Here is a 17,615-nt window from a genome sequence, read left to right as displayed (position 1 = left end):
CCTTCGGCTCAGGTCATGATTCTGGAGTCCCAGGATCGAGTCCCACATCAGGCTCCCTGCTTAGCAGGGAGTCTGCTTCTCCCTCTGACCCTCCCCCTCTCATGCTCTCTGTCTCCCATTCTCTCTCTCAGATAAATAAATAAAATCTTTAAAAAAAAAAAAAAAAAAGACTGTAGAGCTTCTCTGAAGCTGTGCCTCAAAGTTTCTACTGGGAATTAGGAAAAACAGACATTTTATGAAAAAGCAGAAAATAGCAAATATTGGTGAGGATGTAGAAAAATCAGAACCCTCAGACATGGCTAGAGAAAATGCAGAATAGCACAACCACTGTAGTTTGCTGGTCCCCAGAAAGCTCAACATGACCGAGCAATTCCGCTCCGAGGTAAGGACCCCCAGAGACCTGAATACGTGCGCTCACACAAAAACCTGTACACGAACGATCACAGCAGCATTATTCATGATAGCCAAAAAAGGGGAAACAGCCCATATGTCTATCAGCTAATGAATGTGTAAACAGAATGTGGTCTCTCCATATAGCAGAATATTATTCAGCCATAAAAGGGAACAAAGGACTGGTACATGCTACCACATGGGTGATCTTTAAAAAGTTCTGTTAATGGAAGAAGCCAGTCACAAAAGACACATGCTGTGTGATGCCATTTATATGAAAAATCCAGAATAGACAAATCCAGAGAGACAAAGGAGATTAAGGGTTGCCAGGGGCTGGGGGGGATGAAAATGCTCTGGAGTTAGGTAACACTGATGGTTGCGCAACCTTGTGAATATATTGAAAGTCACTGAGTTGTGTACTTAAAAATGGGGAATTGGATGTTGTGTGAATTATACCTCAGTTGAGAGAGAGAAAGAATGAGATGAGGCAGAGGGAGGCCTGGATGGGGGCATGGCCAGTCCCAGCACCAAGCAGCCTGGCCACGGCCTTGGTTAGGAAGCAGTTCCAGCCTCTGGGTAAGTGAGCACAGCCGTGGTTTTGCAGAAGAGCACCATGATTTCTGGAAGTCCTCCTCTAGCCAGGGCCCAGGAGTGCCTGAGACCATGGCTGAGCCTTCTGACCTGGCCGGGGCACCCGGGCTCTGTGACCACCGTAGTCCTCCAGGTGCTCAAATCCTGCCAGAGAAATCGCTGTGTTCCTCCTCCCCTCTGACCTTCGTGGGCTCTCTCCCCAGCCCTCCCCTCCGACATGTCTGTTCCAGGCTGCATCAGGGCTAGGGCTGGGGGCCAGCGGCAGGGGCCTGGGAGCTGGCGTGCCGCCCCCTCAGGAGTGTTCTCTGCCTCTCTTTTCTACAGCTCTTGCAATCTCAGGATGTGAAAGAAGACGCCGTCCTGTGCTGCTCGATGGAGGTAAGCATCTCTGACCTCAGACCTGGTGTGCCCCTCACGCCTAACAGTTGTGGGCGGTGAAGGATCACCGGACATACCCACAAGTCCCAGGCAAGGGTGTGTAGACGGGGCTGGTGGGGAATGGCTTCCTGAGCCGACGTGGATCCAGAATTATCAACCCCAAACCAGAGTAAATGTGGATGGGGTAACCAGCCCGCCACTAGCTAGAGGAAGAGATGGCTGGTTCTCTAGAGAGAAGGACCAAGTGCTGGCATTGTGCACTGTCCTTCTGTCCCCAAGACCACCTTCTCCTTGCACTAGGCACACCACATAAATGACTTAAGAGATTCCAGGTGACCCCCACCCCCAAATATCTCCCTTGGCTATGGTGGTGCAGGGTTTGGGGAAGATGCCTGAGGCCTGAGGTCCCACGTTGGACCCCTCTGCTACAAAACACCCCCTTAGGAGGCGCCACTCCTGGTCCCAAAGTGGGGCCACTACTCATTGAAACTCTTCCTCTGGGATCTTCCTCAGGGGCAAACCTTGCTCTGGGAAACCAGCCCAGTCATTTAGAATAGAGTGGCTGTGAGAACAGGTGCCTCCTGCGTGAGCACCCAGGGCCTGTCAGGGCTGTGTGAGCACACCTCTCAGGTGGCTTCTGCCCGGCCTCCAGGCCACTCCCAAGGCTCTTGGGGGCCAGAGGTGCTGCGAGTCGGGACAACAGCCTCAGGTCTATGGGATGGTCCCTTCATTTATGGGGCTCCATCTGGGTACCATACATGGGACTTGGTGACAGGGACATAGGGGAGAAGAAAGCTTAGTCCCTGCCCTCAGCTGTCACTCTGGCTGGGGATAGATAACACCGTGTAGAGAAGAAGTATGGGTACAGAGCATGCATCCCTGAGGAGTCAGAGGAGAGAGATCAGGGTGGTCCAGGGAGGTCGATGAGGACTTTATGAAGAAGGCAGAGCCTTGAAAAATGGGTGAGATGAGATGGGGTGCGGACAGAGATGGAGATCGAGATACTGTGGAGAGGACCCGCAGGGGCTACTGCCTGAGGCTGCATGATCCAGACCACTGGGACCCCTTCCTCCCTACAGCGGCTTTTCAGCATCATCGGGGGCCTCTCTTGAGGGCGGGCCCTCTGGCTGGCCTTCTGCCCCAGTTCATATTTCCCTCCCGCACTTCATGTCACAAGTGTGGGCAGAGGTCAGCTGGGGTGGGGAGGTGGGATTAGGGGCAGGAGAGAAATAGGAGACCTCATCCCTGCTCTCAGGTTCCGTGCGGAGACGTGCAGGTGATAATGACCAAGCTCGTTTCTAGAGAGACATCCTAGCAAGTGGAAATTAACACGGTGCAGCCTGATCACCTTTGAGGGGAGCAGGTCAGCCATTGAGGGTCTGGGCAGGGGTCAGGCAAGGCTTCCAGTAGGAGGGTGAGTCTTTCTTGGGTGAAAGACAGAAGTGGCATGGTCCCGGTGAGGGCTCTTTTCAGCCCCAGGGAGCAGGCAATAACCCAATCCCTCTTATTCCTGCGGCAGATTGGTCGGTCAACGTGGGCTTTCACAGTTGACTCCTTCCACCTCCTGTCCTCCCTGGGGCACAGATGCCTGGCCTGCACCTTCCAGAGATAATCCAGTTCTTTCCTGTCCCTGCCCCCGGCCCTCCTAACCAGGGTGGCTCAGGGGGCCGTTCCGGGGGCGCAGGTCCTGTCCTAAGCCCCGCTTCCCCACCCGCAGCTGCAGAGCACAGGCCGGCTGCTGGAGGAGCAGCTGCCCGAGATGATGACCGAGCTCCTGGCCAGTGCGCGCGACAAGATGCTCTGCCCCTCAGAGTCGATGCTGACCCGGTCGCTGCTTCTGGAGGTCATAGAGCTCCATGCCAACAGCTGGAACCCTCTGACGCCCCCCATCACGCAGTACTACAACAGAACCATCCAGAAACTGACAGCCTGACGGCCAGGGGGCCTGGCGGGCGGCCCGCGGGCAGCTGGGGCCCTGGTACCCAGGGCCAGATGGACAGGCGGGAGGACAGGGGTGGCCCTGGCGGGAGAAAGAAGTGGGGAGGAAAGCAGGCAGAGCCGGGGGCCAGGCTGGAGCCAGACCGGGAAGGAGGAGCGCCCCTCATCCGAGCCCCCCCAGCCCCACGCATGCGGCAGCTCACACCAATAAGGGAAGCATGTTTCTTTCTCATGGTGGCCCCCCCGCCCGCCCCCGTCGTCCCCTCCCCACTCCTGCTCCTCCCCGCCCCCTCCCATCAACCGCGTCCCCGCAGGGCTTTGTGCGAGGGGTTTCATCGGCGTGACTCCTCCGAGGCCCTGGCAGCTCGGCTCGCCGGGGTACCGCTTGGGTCAGAAAGGACCTCAGAAGGCTGAAAAAGTGGGTCGGAGACGGGCTTGCATTGTTCCTGCTGTCAGCCGCGGTCGCCAACTGGCAGCAGGCGACGTAGAGCAGATGTCCGGGAGGACAAAAGCAGGCACGGTCCCCACCAGCCGCCCGTAATTGACGGCCTTTGTCCGCCACGCTCGGCCTGGGGGACGGAGGCTTCTCCTCTAACCTGCACGCTGCACCCTCCCCACTCCCCGTTCCTCCTCCGTGTGGCCCCCCAGCCTCAGGCCCAGGGGCGGGGCGCAGGGAGGGGAGCTGGGGTGTGCGGCTCTGCTCGTGCTCTTGTGTTTTATTGTTTTATTTTCAAAAGTCAGCTGCTTTGAAGTCTCCTCTCTCCATGAAAAGAGTCCGAGCTGTGATCACACAGCACCACTGAGGACCCCCTGATTAGTGGAAGATCAAACCCGGCCCCCTCTGGAAGGATTCTAGCCACAGATAGCTTGCCAGTGGCCAATTAGGGTAATTGGAAACTTCTGCCCCGGAGGGGGTCCCCCTGGAACCCTGTGCTCCGCAGCCCTTGGCTTCCAGGACCTCTGTTCTCTTCTTCCCGCTCTGCTCTGTCAAAGGGCTGATGCTGCGGCAGGTGCCGGGAGTGTGTTAAACCCCATCCTGGCTGGGGCTGGGGCTGGGGGTGGGGGGCGGCTGTGGTGAATGGGGCACAGTCAAGACGGGCACATTCAAACCAAAACACTAGGTGATGTTGCCTGAGCCACACACAGGTCTCCTCCCCAGCTTAGTGGGGGGAAAGTGGCCGCTGGGGGCTGCCTGGCTCCCCGGGACTTGGAGCTTAGCTAAATGGGCTGTGTCGATGGCCCAGCCTCATCGCGGGCGGGATCCAGAAGCCGAGGCCCCCCACAGCCAAGGTCTGTGTGCTCCAGGAGGGCTCTGGGCACTGCGGCCCCCGGGGCTGGGGGGGCGGTGCATTCACTGAGTCGTGAGTAGAACATGAAATGAGCAGGCGGGGCCGACGCATCTTTCCAGGCCTGGAAGGAGCGAGACTGGGGTTTCTTGGAAGGGCCAGGTCCTGGGGAGAGCCCCTTCTCTGTTGGAGGAGAATGCAAGGCAGGCTCTCGGAAGCTGGCTTTGGGGTTGTCACAGGCATCTGCCCGGCCCCAGCTCTGGGGTCTGGAGCCCGCACTTTGATAAGCCCCCATTAAACCACCTCAGAGCCCAGCAGCTTCTGGGTTCCCTGGGTCACTGGAGGGCCTTGGCTGCCTGGTCCACTCAGGCTGGCCAGGGGTTGAGGGCTGGAGGTTTTCCTCTGTGGACTCCGCTTCTGGGAGAGCAGGCAGGGTGGGGCGGGGGGAGCGGGTCCCCCAGTACTCCCTGGCTTTCCCCACCAGCTGCCACCCACCTTCCAGCCCCGGGATAGGAGCCTATGCCGGTCCCAAGGCGGAGCGTATTGGGGACATGTGTGGGGGACACAGGCTTACCTGGAATGGGTCTGTAGCCTCGGCCCCTGGCCTTCGCCTCCTCCCCTCCTTGAGCTTCTCCTCACTGCCTTTCCTCCTCAGCAGGCACCTCAGCCCAGCCTGGGGCCCAGGGACACCAGGGACCCCACGGGAGGCCCCGCGGGAAGAGCTGGACTGAGGTTGGAGGGCTCAGAGAGGGACCGGGGACCTCGTGGTCTGGAGGAGTCAAGCAGCCTCCGCCAGGCACGCAGCTGCCTCCAGGCAGCCCTCAGAGAGCTGCGTCTGGGCTGAAATGGGCCTAGCTCCCCGCGAGTGCGAGTGCGAGTGCGAGGCGTGCGTGTGTGTGTGTGTGTGTGCACGCGCGTGTGAGCACGTCTGCTGAGAACAAAGCAGGGCCCCAGAGGAAGGGAATGACCCAGGGGAACAGGGCCTCCTACCCGTTCCATGAAGCAGAGAGCGAGCACGCAGGGGCTGATGTTCCCTGCAAAGCCGAGGCCGGTGGTATGGTGGGCGCCATGGGCCTCATGCCCCTTCCTCCTAATGCCCCTTCCTCCTAACGGCCTCCTTGGTGGTTTTGCCTCAGGGCCACCCCTCCTCGACTGTTAGGACCAGAGTATGAAGAAGTAAGATATAAATATGTATACATATATAAATATATTTTTAATTACGTGTCGTGTCACGGTGGCTCCAGACATATGGTTTGCCTAGTTTATCCCATTGCTTGAAAGTGCTTCCTGGCCAATCCAAATAACAATGTAAGCTGTTTTTCTAAATGCAGGTTGCTGCTACTCTTTGAGACATGGAAGGAAAACATTAAAAAAAAAAATTTTTTTAAGGAAATAACAGTAAAAAACAGTAAAGCATTAAAATCTGTGACTCTGAGGCCGCCTCCCAAGGGAGACAGGAACCAGGGAGCAGAAGTGGGCGCCCCTCAGACCCCTAGTCCCTCCCCAGGCCAGACCCCCCTTCTGCTGAGTGAGAAAGGCCATATCCAAGTTGACCTCTGAATGTATTTGATGGGAGGCAAAACTGGATATTGCATTTCTAAGGCTTGTGTTGTTTTCCCTACTCACCCCGCGGCTTTCTTGGTGCAGTGAAGAGGCGAAGTCCGGCCATCTGATGTTGATCCTGTCTCGGTCTGTGCCCCCTCCCAGTCAAGACCAGGCGGCTAGCCCGCTCACCACAGCCCTGCTCCCCTCGGCCTCGTGGGTTTGCCTGAGTGCTGGGACCGCAGCCCCAAGAAGGCTCCTAACCTCCCCCGGAGAAGGTGGGAACCCCACCATCCTCCTTGGGGAACATGCACCCCAGCCCAGTTTCGTCTGTTTGTCCTTCCTCGATCAGTCTGTAAACCTTCGAGGTTTAGGGATCGCCCTGTCCATCCGTGTAAATGTAAATGTTGGCCGAGTCGGTATTTATTCTAATTTTTATTTTATTTTATTTTCTCTGAGGGATGGGGGGGGTGTGTGGGAAATGTACCACTGATCACGCTCTGGGCAGCTGCAGGGGCGGGGACCCCGCCAGCCAGGCCGCCGCGAGGAGCAGCCCCATGGGGCCGCCCCAGACGCCACGTTCCCGTCTCTGGCATCAGAACCCGGCCAGTGTTCCTCGTGTGACAGACTCTCAGGGCCTGCCCACGGAGTCCTGTGCCTCAGCTGCTGGAGCCTTGTGGGGCCCTCTGCCCGGGCCTCTGAGGATGCAGATCGCAGAGGAGACCGCTCCTCTGGTCGGGACGCTGGCGACAAGGGCTGCCCACCTTGCCTGAGCCAGCTGGGAGCCTGGCGACGGGACCTGCCTCCCTGGAGAAGGGGCCTGGGCCTTCCCGCCACAGCCGCAGCAGAATCCTCCTCACGCGACCACGTTCCCTCCCTCAGTATGTCCTGCTTTCCAGCTGAACCCAGACTACAAGTGGGTTTAAAAAATAAACACCAAAAACCAAAAACGCCCCGGATCCATGTTGTCTGTGTGTTCGGCAAAGGAAATCTTTCCCAAAGTCTTCTGTGGTCTCCACCAGTGTGCTGGCAGAGACCTCCAAGGAGCCCCTGGCCAGGCAAGGAGCTAATGAGATTTCCCACGGTCTGGCCGTCTTGGAGAGCGGGGGCATGGTCTGGGGCCTGGGGAAGGCTGTGAAGGAGTGGTCCAGAGAACGTGGGTGGAAGACACTTGGGCCCCCCACCTCCCCAAGCTGGCAACTGTGGCCTAGCCGAAGGCATGGGATCGGACCGGTCCTGCAGAAAATAGCTTTTGCACTAAAGATGTGGTTTGCTGCGCGCTTAACCACCCCACCCCCCAAACCTACCCCTTCCTTAGAAATATCACTGGAACATTTGGCAAGGACTTACTTTAGAAAGACAGAGACTTGGGCCCAGAAGCTTCTAAAAGTCAGCAGCAAGTGACTGTCCAATCCCAGTGGGTCAAACCAGTCTTTCATCAAAGGGGCCCAAAGGGGCCCAGTGATTTATTTTCCTGTGATGACATGTCCCTTGTTTTGCACAATCCCTCTCATGGCAAGACACTGGGGACCCTGCCTCCTGGTAACAGATCCCCCTCGGGGGTTCTCTCTGACTAGAACTTGCCAGTCTTTCAGCTCTTTGGGGCGGCGACAAGAGTGTCCACCCCCCTTCCCGAGTCCCTGGCCTGGTCAAGACGGCGGCCGGCCCAGCCCAGGAGCCTGGCGAGGGCGTGCTGAGATTGGTCACTGCCTATTACTGAGTCACATGAAACTGTGCAGGGACAGCCAGAAGTGCACAGATTGGTAGAGGGAGATAACATTTTAATGAAACAATCGAGGTATTTGTCAAACCAAAGTTTCTACAAAAATGCAGTTTACAAACATGCAAAGGTGTAGAAGCAGAACGTGGAGATCAGAGCAAAAGGCATTTTGGAGGTGGGAGAGAGGGTGGGGAAATCTTACCAAACACTGTTCACAGAAAGGGAGAGGAGCTTTTTCTGGGTGATTTAGTCCTGGTTCCAGAAGCTTCTAAGTTATTGAAACTATGAAACACATCATCCAAATAATGTTTCAATCCTGCATTTCACCACCCTCTCTGCTGATGTGTGTTATCTGTCCTCCTGAGGGTAGGTTCCATTTATCCTGGGGTGTGTAGGAGGGAGGGAGGGGAAGACAATTTCGGATGAATAAGCTAGGACGCACGCGCGCGCGCACACACGCAGGACTGGTAAGGGCCTTTTATGTGCCAAGGTAAAGAGCAGGAAAAGAAGAAACTGAGAGGGGGAAAAAGTGGCTATGCCTTAATATTAACGGTCTGTCTTCCCCGCAGCTCCCAGGAGCTCAGGGCCCTCCATGCAGTGTCTCAGGGGGTTGGACGAAGTAGGTGGGTGTCTTTGATCCCCATTTTACAGAGGACAAAGCTAAGGGTCAGAGAGATGACCTGACTGACCCAAAGCCCAGGGCTGGCCAGTGTGAGCGCCAGGTGGCCCTTCCCCTAGCCCAGAAGGCGAGCGTGTCCTGGGCGGCCTCTCCCTGCTGCCCGCTGCAGAGCCAGGCCCCAGGGAGGCACCGGGGCAGCGGCCAGACAGCAGCTGCCCGCTGGGACCGCACGGGCCGCCGGCGCGCTCGCCTCGGCGTCAGTGGAATGGAGGCGCGTGATGAAATCAAGGGATTTGGGTGGGGTGGGCCGAAAAAGCTGTGCCGCAAAGTTCGGCGTGTTATGTAAAAGGATCCGTTGTAATGTGTGCCAACTGTCCCCTGGGATCTCCACCACTCCAGAAGTTCTCAAGGTGGGGGGAGGCGAGCGAGATGCTCTCAGGGAGGCTTCCGAGCCCGGCAGTCAGTATCCGAATTGCCTGGGAACCTCTCAAACTATACACGGAAAGAGGACACCCCTATATATACACCAACATTTTCAGAATTCTGGCCTCAGGGAGCCCCTCTTCTTACCGGCGGGGGGACAGGGGCCATACCCTCTGTGGGGATTGGGAGAAAAGGTATTTAAGGCCGCCATCCCTTACTCCAGGGACTGGCTCAAAGATAAGCACGAAGAGCCTTATGGAGAGTCAGTAGAGAGGCAGGGGTGCCCCGGGCAGGGAGCAGGGAGCGCGGAGCCGCGGGGCTCCTTCCCCGGGAACCACAGGCAGCAACTCAGCATCACCCGCCAGAGCTCTGAGCTGTGTCTGGGAGCATCTGTGCCTTAGCCCCACCGATTTCACCCATCCCTCCACAAGATGTGTCCTAAGGCACCTGAAAAGCTTAAGAGACATTATTTTGGGGGTCTGGGAAGGCTCAGAACTTTGCCATATAAATTAATGGCAATTGCTTCTTCACTTTATGGCATGCAAGCCTCTGCAAGGTCTCATAGGAACATAGGAACGCTCTACTTTCGCATAGCAAGGGAAGGCCGTACTGGGATTTGCCATCCTAAGTGAACTGAGGCTGGCCGGCACATTCCCAATGGGGGAAGGGCTCCAGGAAGCAGCTTGAGTGTGGAGCAGAATAGATACCATGGACTCGGGGCAGTGTTAGGACTTCTGTGGGCCCCGGGCACCCAGGTCTTCGTAGGCCCTCGTCCTTCAAATAAAATAAAAATGTATTTGATGACCACGTGGGGATGAAGACAAACATATTCACATTACTTATTAAAACTTTTTTTTCCAACCTAGAAATTCATCTCTTACTTCTGATTTTAAAAGAAATGAAAAGTATTTTGCGGGCCCCTAAAAGTATCCTGCGCCCGAGGTACTGGGCCTAACGGGTCCATCGGCCCTGAGGGAAGGGCCCAGCTTGCCCAGCCACCTGCCTGACCTCAGGGCGAGCAGGGCAGACGAGGGTGGATGGAGGTGGTCAGCAGGGCAAGCGCATGCTGCCGTCCTCCGAGGAAGCAGTTGGCCCGCTCTGGAAGCAGATGCAGTGGGGTTTCTGCCCCAGACTGGCGGCGGGGCAGACAGCCCGGGAGCGCCCGGCGAGCAGCCGTGTCTGCCTGGCCCAGGGGACTGGCCCAGAGAGCCCAAAGCCGCACCCAGCGCTAGTTCCTGAACGCAGCACTTTCCCACACGTTACCTTGTGATGGGCTCACCAGAGTCCTGGGAAGGAAAAAATAAAATTCTACCCATTTTACATCTAGGAAAACTGAGGTTTAGAGAACGATGATGGTTGAATGGCACTTTTTGGTTTCAAGTACATGTTCTGTACCTCACCGTAGCCCTGCCAAGAGACAGACACTTTTGACTCCATTTTATTTCCTTTTTTTTCTTTAAGATTTTATTTATTTATTTGTCAGAGAGAGAGCACAAGCAGAGGGAGTGGCAGGCAGAGGGAGAAGCAGACTCCCCGCTGAGCAAGGAGCCCGACATGGGACTCGATCCCAGACCCTGGGATCACAACCTGAGCCGAAGGCAGACGCTTAACCGACTGAGCCACCCAGGAGCCCCTTGACTCCATTTTAAAGATAGGAGGGGCCCTGCACTGCTGCCTTCCTCGTCCTGAAAACCGCCTGGTAGGCATGTATAGGGACCAGGCTGAGGATCCAGGCTCCTGGCCTCCAGTACCCATGGCCACCTTTGTGCCCAAGTCCCCTTGCCCTGCCATGTCCCCCAGCTCTAATCGACCCACTGGCTCCCAGGGATGAGTAGGGGCTCAGGCCGGGGCACTTAGGCCCAGTGGTGACCCAGCAGGACATAGAGGGACATGGCCCTGAAAGGTACATAGATGGATGGGAGAGAGGTTCATGGCCTGGCACGTAATAAGTGCCTTTCCCATCTGACCAGGGCCAGGAGTAGATTCTGCCTTGGGCTTGGCTCAGAGGAAAAGGAGAAGTGCTGGGACTGAGGAGGGGACAGTAACTCCTGAAGCATGTCAGGAGGGGAGGAGAGGGTGCTTGAAATCTCAGCGACTTCCAATCCAGATATTCACTGCTCTTCTTTATGGGTCTATGGATGGGTTGGGGTTTGGATGATCTTGGTTGTCTGGCAGGGGACTCAAGCCCAGTCTCTGGACCATGGACAGTGGTTGGAGGTACCAGTATGCACCTTCCCTTAGTGTCACCTCCTCCAGGAAGTTCTCCCTGACTGACCACCCCCCACTGGGCTCCAGCAGCTCCCAGGGACGCTCCTACCATGGCCCTGCTCACTGCGTGTGACCATGGGCATGTAGGTGGCCCATGCCCACTGACTATGAGCTTGACCTCATCCCCCGTGCATCTCCAGCCCCGAGCCCCGGGCCTGGTCCAAGCAGGTGCCAAACAAGCATGTGGGGGACAAGTGGGGTGAACTGTGACAGTGAGGTCCAGGTAATAAGTGACTTGGGAGGGAAGAGCTAAGCTACCCAGAGCAGTAGAGGGGTGGGGGGGAACCCCACATGGGACAGGGACTTCCAGTGGGGAGGGCTGGTGGCCGTGGGGTCCTGAGCTCTAACAGCCCGGAGAGGCCCGGAGGGGGCAGATTCTTCTGTGGTTGGGGCCAGAGCCACGGCCTTTGTGTGAATGAGAAGAAGATGTCTTGGCCGGGACCCGTGAGCCACCCCAGATGCCCTCAGCTGGGCCCCTGTGTGGGACACGACCTGTGTGCTGTGTGTGAGGTTTTCGGGGGGATGTGCGTTTGTGGGGGGGTGTGTACGCCTGTGGGGTGTGCGGATGGTACGTGTAGGTGACATGTGTGCATTTGTGCCGCAGTGTCTCAGTCCCCCGGCTGCTTGGCCTCTGAGCACTGAGGGGTGGGAAGCAGAGGCATGAGGGTCCCGAGTCCCAGAACTAGAAACGGGGTGTCTCTCAGAGGAGGTGACAGTGGTTTTCATCCTGCCCCGTGGGAACGGGGCTGACGTGAGTCCCTCAGTATGCCATGAACAAGCTGATGGTCCCCGGATGGGCAGGCCACACGCTGGCCCTCTGCTCAGGCAAGGCCTTCCTTCCTCAGCGTATTGGTTACTTAGCGAGGGGAAAGGCGGGGACACACTGAATAGAGGAATCTGGGAAGGAAAGTGTCCCAAAGGGGGTGGAGGTGCCCGGTCTCAGAAGACCATGGCTCAGGCGGAGAGCCCGGAGGGCCTCTGGCCATGGTTGCAGGAGGTCCTGCCCTGGGAGAGGCCTGATGCTTCGAGGAAGGGGCTGCACAGGACCGCCAAGGGAAGACTCGGGCTGCCGGCCCCGAATGCACCGCGGTCCCCGTCGATCGGACCCAGCCCCCCGGGCAGCGGGCTTCGTCCCCGGAGTCCTGATCGCCCCCTGCTTCGCCGGCCCAGTCAGACGCTAGGGCCACACATCTGTGCAAACTGACGTCTCACGGAGGAATCTGCAGGACCTGAGTCTTCATCTCCCAGGGCTGCTAGGACTGGGCCCCAGGGGCCGGGAAGCTGCCGCGTCCAGGTTGCTGACCCTCCCCTTGCCACGGAGCCGGGCTCACGGGGTCCAGGAGAGCGTCTGCGGCCCCAGACGCCGGACTGGAGCAGGGATCCTGACCCGACACTTGTTGGGGAGACGACACCCTCAAAAGAGCTGTGCTAAGGCCAGAATTGGGTCTGGACAGGACAGACGGCTTGCTCGACTTGCCCTGGGGAAGCTGCACCGGGAATAGGGGATTCCCCTTTGGGAACTCCATTTCACGGGGCCCCTGGCCAAGGGCGGTGAGCAGGCCAGGAGGGAGAGGGGAGCTGGTGCTCGGTGAGCAAGGAGACACGGCGGGAGCCCCATGTGCTGCCTGAGAAGGCACTGGGGGGACGCATCTGTCCTCACAGCTCCGACACACGTTCTGGGGGAGAAGGACTGGGGGGCTGGACGCTGAGAGTGGACGGCAGACCCTCCGATCCAAGGACAGGCTGGGGCCCAGCAGGTGGTGCGGCACGGAATGGCCGAGGGTCCACACACGGGCACGAGCCCCCGCAGGAAGGCTCCCACAGGAACTGTGGCCCACCCTCCCAACAGTGCGGGAAGAACCCCGCCTTTGTGCTGCGGAGCTCGCGCTGGGAAACGCCACACACGGCTTCCAATCGGAGGTGCTGTCCAGGGAACGGGGCCTCCGGGGACGCCTGCCTTCCAGCACCTGCCCTTGCCCTTGATCCCCAAAAACCACTTCATCCTTCCTCACTCCCCACCCTCCACCCTCCAACTACTCCGGGCTGTCGGCATGTGGAGGGGAAGTGAGCGCCCACCCTCCCATCTTACAGATGAGGACACTGAGGCCCTGAGGGTAAAGGTCACCAGGGCGGTGGCCGCTCACAGGCATCGGACTGCACACTTCTCAGCATCTCACCACGCACGGGAGGCGCTCTCTCCATGTCACAGAGACTGGGAGAGGTCGGCTGGCCCCCGCTGGGACCACGAGGAAGAGGAGGGGCAGCATTCTAAGGGGGTCCCCTCTGCCTCCAAGCCCTTGCCGGTGACTCCAAACCCCAAACTCACTGTCCCACACGCAGCCATCAAATCAGAGGAGTCGACTGAGAAGCGCGGACAGTGTCTCTCAGTAACGTCTGCCCAGAGAAGTGTAGTGAGGCCGGCAGGTCATTCAGTGTCTCTGAGCCTCAGTTTCCTCTATTGAAATGGGGATACCTTTGTTTACCTTCCTATCTTCCTGGCAGATTTGGATAAACAGTGCGTGTCCTCCGAGCCCCTCACAGATGACAGCTCTCTTCCCTGCAGGCCACCAGGCTCTCCCGCCTCACTGGCTGCGTGTGGCTTTTCTTCTGGTGGGTAACGGATGTGCACTGGCGCATGTCCACTCTCCCACCGGGATCTGCCGGGATAGGGGTCAGGGTGGGGCTTGGGTGAAATTTGAGTGCCTTTGAAATTGGAACTTCGAGTGTAGACCTTTCCACCCCCATGGAGGCCCTGAGAGGTGAGCTGATGTGTCCCCCACACATTATTCCCCCTCTAGTGTCCCATTAGCCGACCCTGAATGTCTGCTGGGTGCAAGACACAGAATGGGGTCTTGCCCTAGGAGACACGGAAAAGGTCCCCTCCTTACCACTCCCTCCCTGCACCCAGTGTTGGCAAGCTAGACACGCACTTAGGACCAGTAGGTGTTCAAGCCAACAGGACGGCCCTCTCCCGTGCACCCTCTGTCCACCAGGTCTGTCCTGGGGATGAGGACACCCTGAGGGACCAGAAGGTGGAGGCTGGCTGGCAGAGGAAGCAGGCATGTAGAGAAGGGACCGTGACGTGCAGTGGCTGAGAACATAGAGCTGCATGCTCTGGTGATGGAGTCATTAATCCCTGGGCGGTGGGGGGCCCCCATCAGATAGGAGCCTGACCGGGCACATGAGGTCGGCCTCGGGGTGGGCTCACGGTGTGCAAGCAGGTGTAAGCAGGGGCAACAGTGCGGGGGGAGGACCTCGGAAGGCAGGGAGTCGGGGAGGGCAGATAGGACAAGTCTCAGATATGCCAGAGAATTAGAAGCGAGGTCTGTGAGGACCTGGCTGTAAATGTGTAGAGGAGTGGCCAGGCTGAGCCACCAACGAGTTGGCTTGGGGTTCAACTGCGGGAGCAAACAGGGGTTGTTGGAGGCTCCTTCCCTCGGCCTGCAGAACGGATTAAAGGGGAGAGACATGGAACCCCAGTTCATCATGCAGGTGGGAGGCACCTTGCTGGGGGATGGGGGCTAACCCAGGTTTGCTGGATTCTGATCTTCACACGGGGTCGGCCCTCCCCATCCAGGGTGCCTGGCTGGGTCCAGAACGGAGGTGCCGTTCCTGTAACTCACCTCTTTTCACGGAAAACTTTTCTTGACAAGTTTTTTGGTAAAAAACGTTGTAGAGAGGATCATATACATCCCCGAGTTCTCAAACAGGGGCACCGTGTGCTTCACGCTTTCTTGATGACTCAGGGTCATTGCGACAACGCTAATGAGTAGACTGGACTGTAACCCTGAATTACCCTCAGGGATGATCAAGGTATATCCAGTCTGCTTTGCGTTCTTAATTACTGCATCTGCATTTTACAGTTTTTCTGCCTCCTCTCTCATCATCAAGCTGTTCCTACTACTATCAGTGTACCTGTTGTGGCCTGAGAAACTAGACCACCAAACTTGTCAGAACTGTTCGTCAAGTAGGAGCAAACAGGCCCTGAGGGGGGCCCAAGGGGCATTTTTATATGCAATGTCTATGAGCCTTCCTGCATAAACGGATATTTCACCCACTCAGAAGCCATTTTTGCCTGCTTTCCGTCCCACGATGACTTCCAAAAGCGGTGGACCCACCAGATAAGTAAGGCTTTGCTAACTTAGGATTAAACTTGTGTTAGTTCATGTGATCCTCTTCATGGCCTGGGAGGCTGCTGGGCTGGATCTTACCCTAGTTTTCCAGAGAGGAAAGCACAGCCTGAGGCTGGGGTGGGCCAAGATTAGACAGTGAGTCAAAATGAATCTCATGACCACTGGCTTGGGCACCTTGCCCCAGGGCCACACCAGACCTCCCATCCCAAGAACTGAGGAGAAGGGGAGGCAGCAGTCCTGAGACTGTGGTGAGAACCACTGCTTCCAGTGGCAGTCCTGGTTCCACACTCACCAGCTAGGCCCCCATGGGGGCAGTGCTTCTCTGGCCTCAGTTTCCCCATCTATAAAAGAAGCATGAGTCTATTAGTGATTAAAGTATCCTGTCTGTGATTCTAAAGTTATCTTTGCCAATTAGCAGGAGAGGGAAGGAGGGAGGGAGAAGGAAAGAGAGAGAGAGATTCACAGTTGCTCTGCCTGAATACCCCACCCCCAAACCCCCAGATGCCCTCAGCCCCATGACTTAAACTCCCTCGTGAAGCATCCCTTCCCAATCTAGTTTGTACCTAGGCTGACCCACCCAGGAGAGCTTTTACATTTCAGATTAGTCAGTTAAGATTCTACAGGCCTTGGGGGAACGGCTTAGTGATAATGACACCCCCCTAGATGCAGAGGGTCTTGCTTCCCCGGGGAGAGACTACAGTCCAGAGAAGAGCTTGCCGGTGGAGCTGGACCCCAAATCAACAATTCTTTAGCTACTTTTGTCTTTAGCGCCCTCCACCTGGGTCCTGGGCCAGTCCTCCGGCTTCAAGGCACTCTCCCTGTCTGACACGAAGCCTCCCAGTCGGCCCAGGATGGTCCCTGTGACTGGAAACCAAAGGGGGTCCTGCCACTCTCAGGTGAGTAGGTGGAAGGCATCGCCCCTTGAGAGGGACCAGGAGGGAAGGCCAAGCGATGACCAGCTGAAGACACCGGGCAGCATGCCCCCGGCACCCCACCTGCCAGCTGGACAGCTGGACCCGGTGGTCTGCTCGCTGGGGACCCAGTGCGCCCTGGCCGCAGGGACAGCACGGGCCGCCCGGGCTTGGCGGCCTTCCTGGGCGGCTGCCTTATTGATCATTTCGGCTCCGTTTTTGCTGGGGATATCAATTTAGCGGGTTCCCGGGATGGCTGTGTTTTAACCTCTCACCCTGGTCTAGACTCCGCCGGCTCCCGCTGTCCCTGGGCCAGGAGGAGATGGAGGGCCCCAGGTCTCTCGGGCAGGCTCTGGAGTCAGCGGATTTCCAGGAACAAATGCTGGGATCGCCCGGCGGCTCCGCGGCCCCGCCAACCTGCCTCCCTCCAAACCGGCCCGGTGAATTATTAAAGATGCAATTTCCTTTCATCTTTCCAGTAAAATCGCTCCCTGTGCCGTGAGCCACTGTCTTCCTGTCACTGGCTGGGCAGGGGCCTTGGCAGGACCCTTATTCACCCCACTCCCTCCTTATGCCTGGGCCCTCCTAGGAGGCTGGAGGGGGCTGACTCCTTCCTAAGAGGGTCCAGGAAGCCCAAGAATCTTGAGAAAATGGGTGCAGCAGAGGAGACTTGGAATCATAGAATACTGGAGCCTGCTGTTTTATAGCTGAAGGAAAAGGAACCCAGAGAGGGGTGGCGGGCAGCCCCAGGTGGCACAGCAAGCCGTTGGCAGAGAGGGGGCTCGAACCCAAGCCCCAGGCTCCCCGCTGACGGACTCCCCTGCTCCAGCCCCAGAACAGCCTCGGGAGTCCCAGCCCTCTCCCCCAGGATGAGCCCCCCAGCACCTCCTGGGACAAGGAGTCGGGTCAAGCTCCTCATTGTATCCATCAGTCTCTGAGTGTGATTTACAGTCTTTGCTTGTTTTTTGTTTTTTTTTTTTATTTTATTTATTTATTTGACAGAGAGAGACACAGCAAGAGAGGGAACACAAGCAGGGGGAGTGGGAGAGGGAGAAGCAGGCTTCCCGTCGAGCAGGGAGCCCGATGCGGGGCTCGATCCCAGGACCCTAGGATCATGACCTGAGCCGAAGGCAGACGCTTAACGACTGAGCCACCCAGGCGCCCCCAGTCTTTGCTTGTTATTTACCACCCAGTCCCCACCCCTGCTGCATCTGGCTAGCTGAACGTAAAACCATAATTATTACTGCCCTCTTGTCAGTATTTATTGTTTCGGTTTTTACTGTTTACTCTTGGTGATCAACCCTGAGGGGCTGGCGGGCAGGCGGCTCCCATGATCCTGGCCCAAGCCTGAGCCCAGCCCCAAAGCCTCCTCCTCAAAGCCCCTCCAAAAGCTGCCTCCCGAGTCACCCCAAGGAC

The 17,615-nt window shown here is 57.5% G+C and overlaps 1 protein-coding gene across 12 annotated transcripts in view; it reads left to right on the top strand.

Annotated features, from left to right (window-relative positions):
- Nucleotides 1-7,075, top strand: part of CTIF (cap binding complex dependent translation initiation factor) — a 286,624-nt gene extending 279,549 nt beyond the window's left edge. For 11 of the 12 annotated variants that reach the window (XM_036078182.2, XM_078060363.1, XM_036078186.2 and 8 more), the window contains 2 exons: nt 1,306-1,359; nt 3,077-7,075. In XM_036078182.2, the coding sequence (XP_035934075.1) occupies nt 1,306-1,359; nt 3,077-3,292 (270 nt within the window). In that variant the 3' untranslated portion in view covers nt 3,293-7,075. The other variant, XM_078060364.1, reaches the window with a different exon arrangement.
- The last annotated feature ends 10,540 nt before the right edge of the window (nt 7,076-17,615 follow it).

Source organism: Halichoerus grypus, chromosome 13 (genome assembly GCF_964656455.1).
Source record: "Halichoerus grypus chromosome 13, mHalGry1.hap1.1, whole genome shotgun sequence".
NCBI classification, from domain to species: Eukaryota; Metazoa; Chordata; class Mammalia; order Carnivora; family Phocidae; genus Halichoerus; species Halichoerus grypus.
This window is presented reverse-complemented; position numbering and strand designations above follow the sequence as displayed.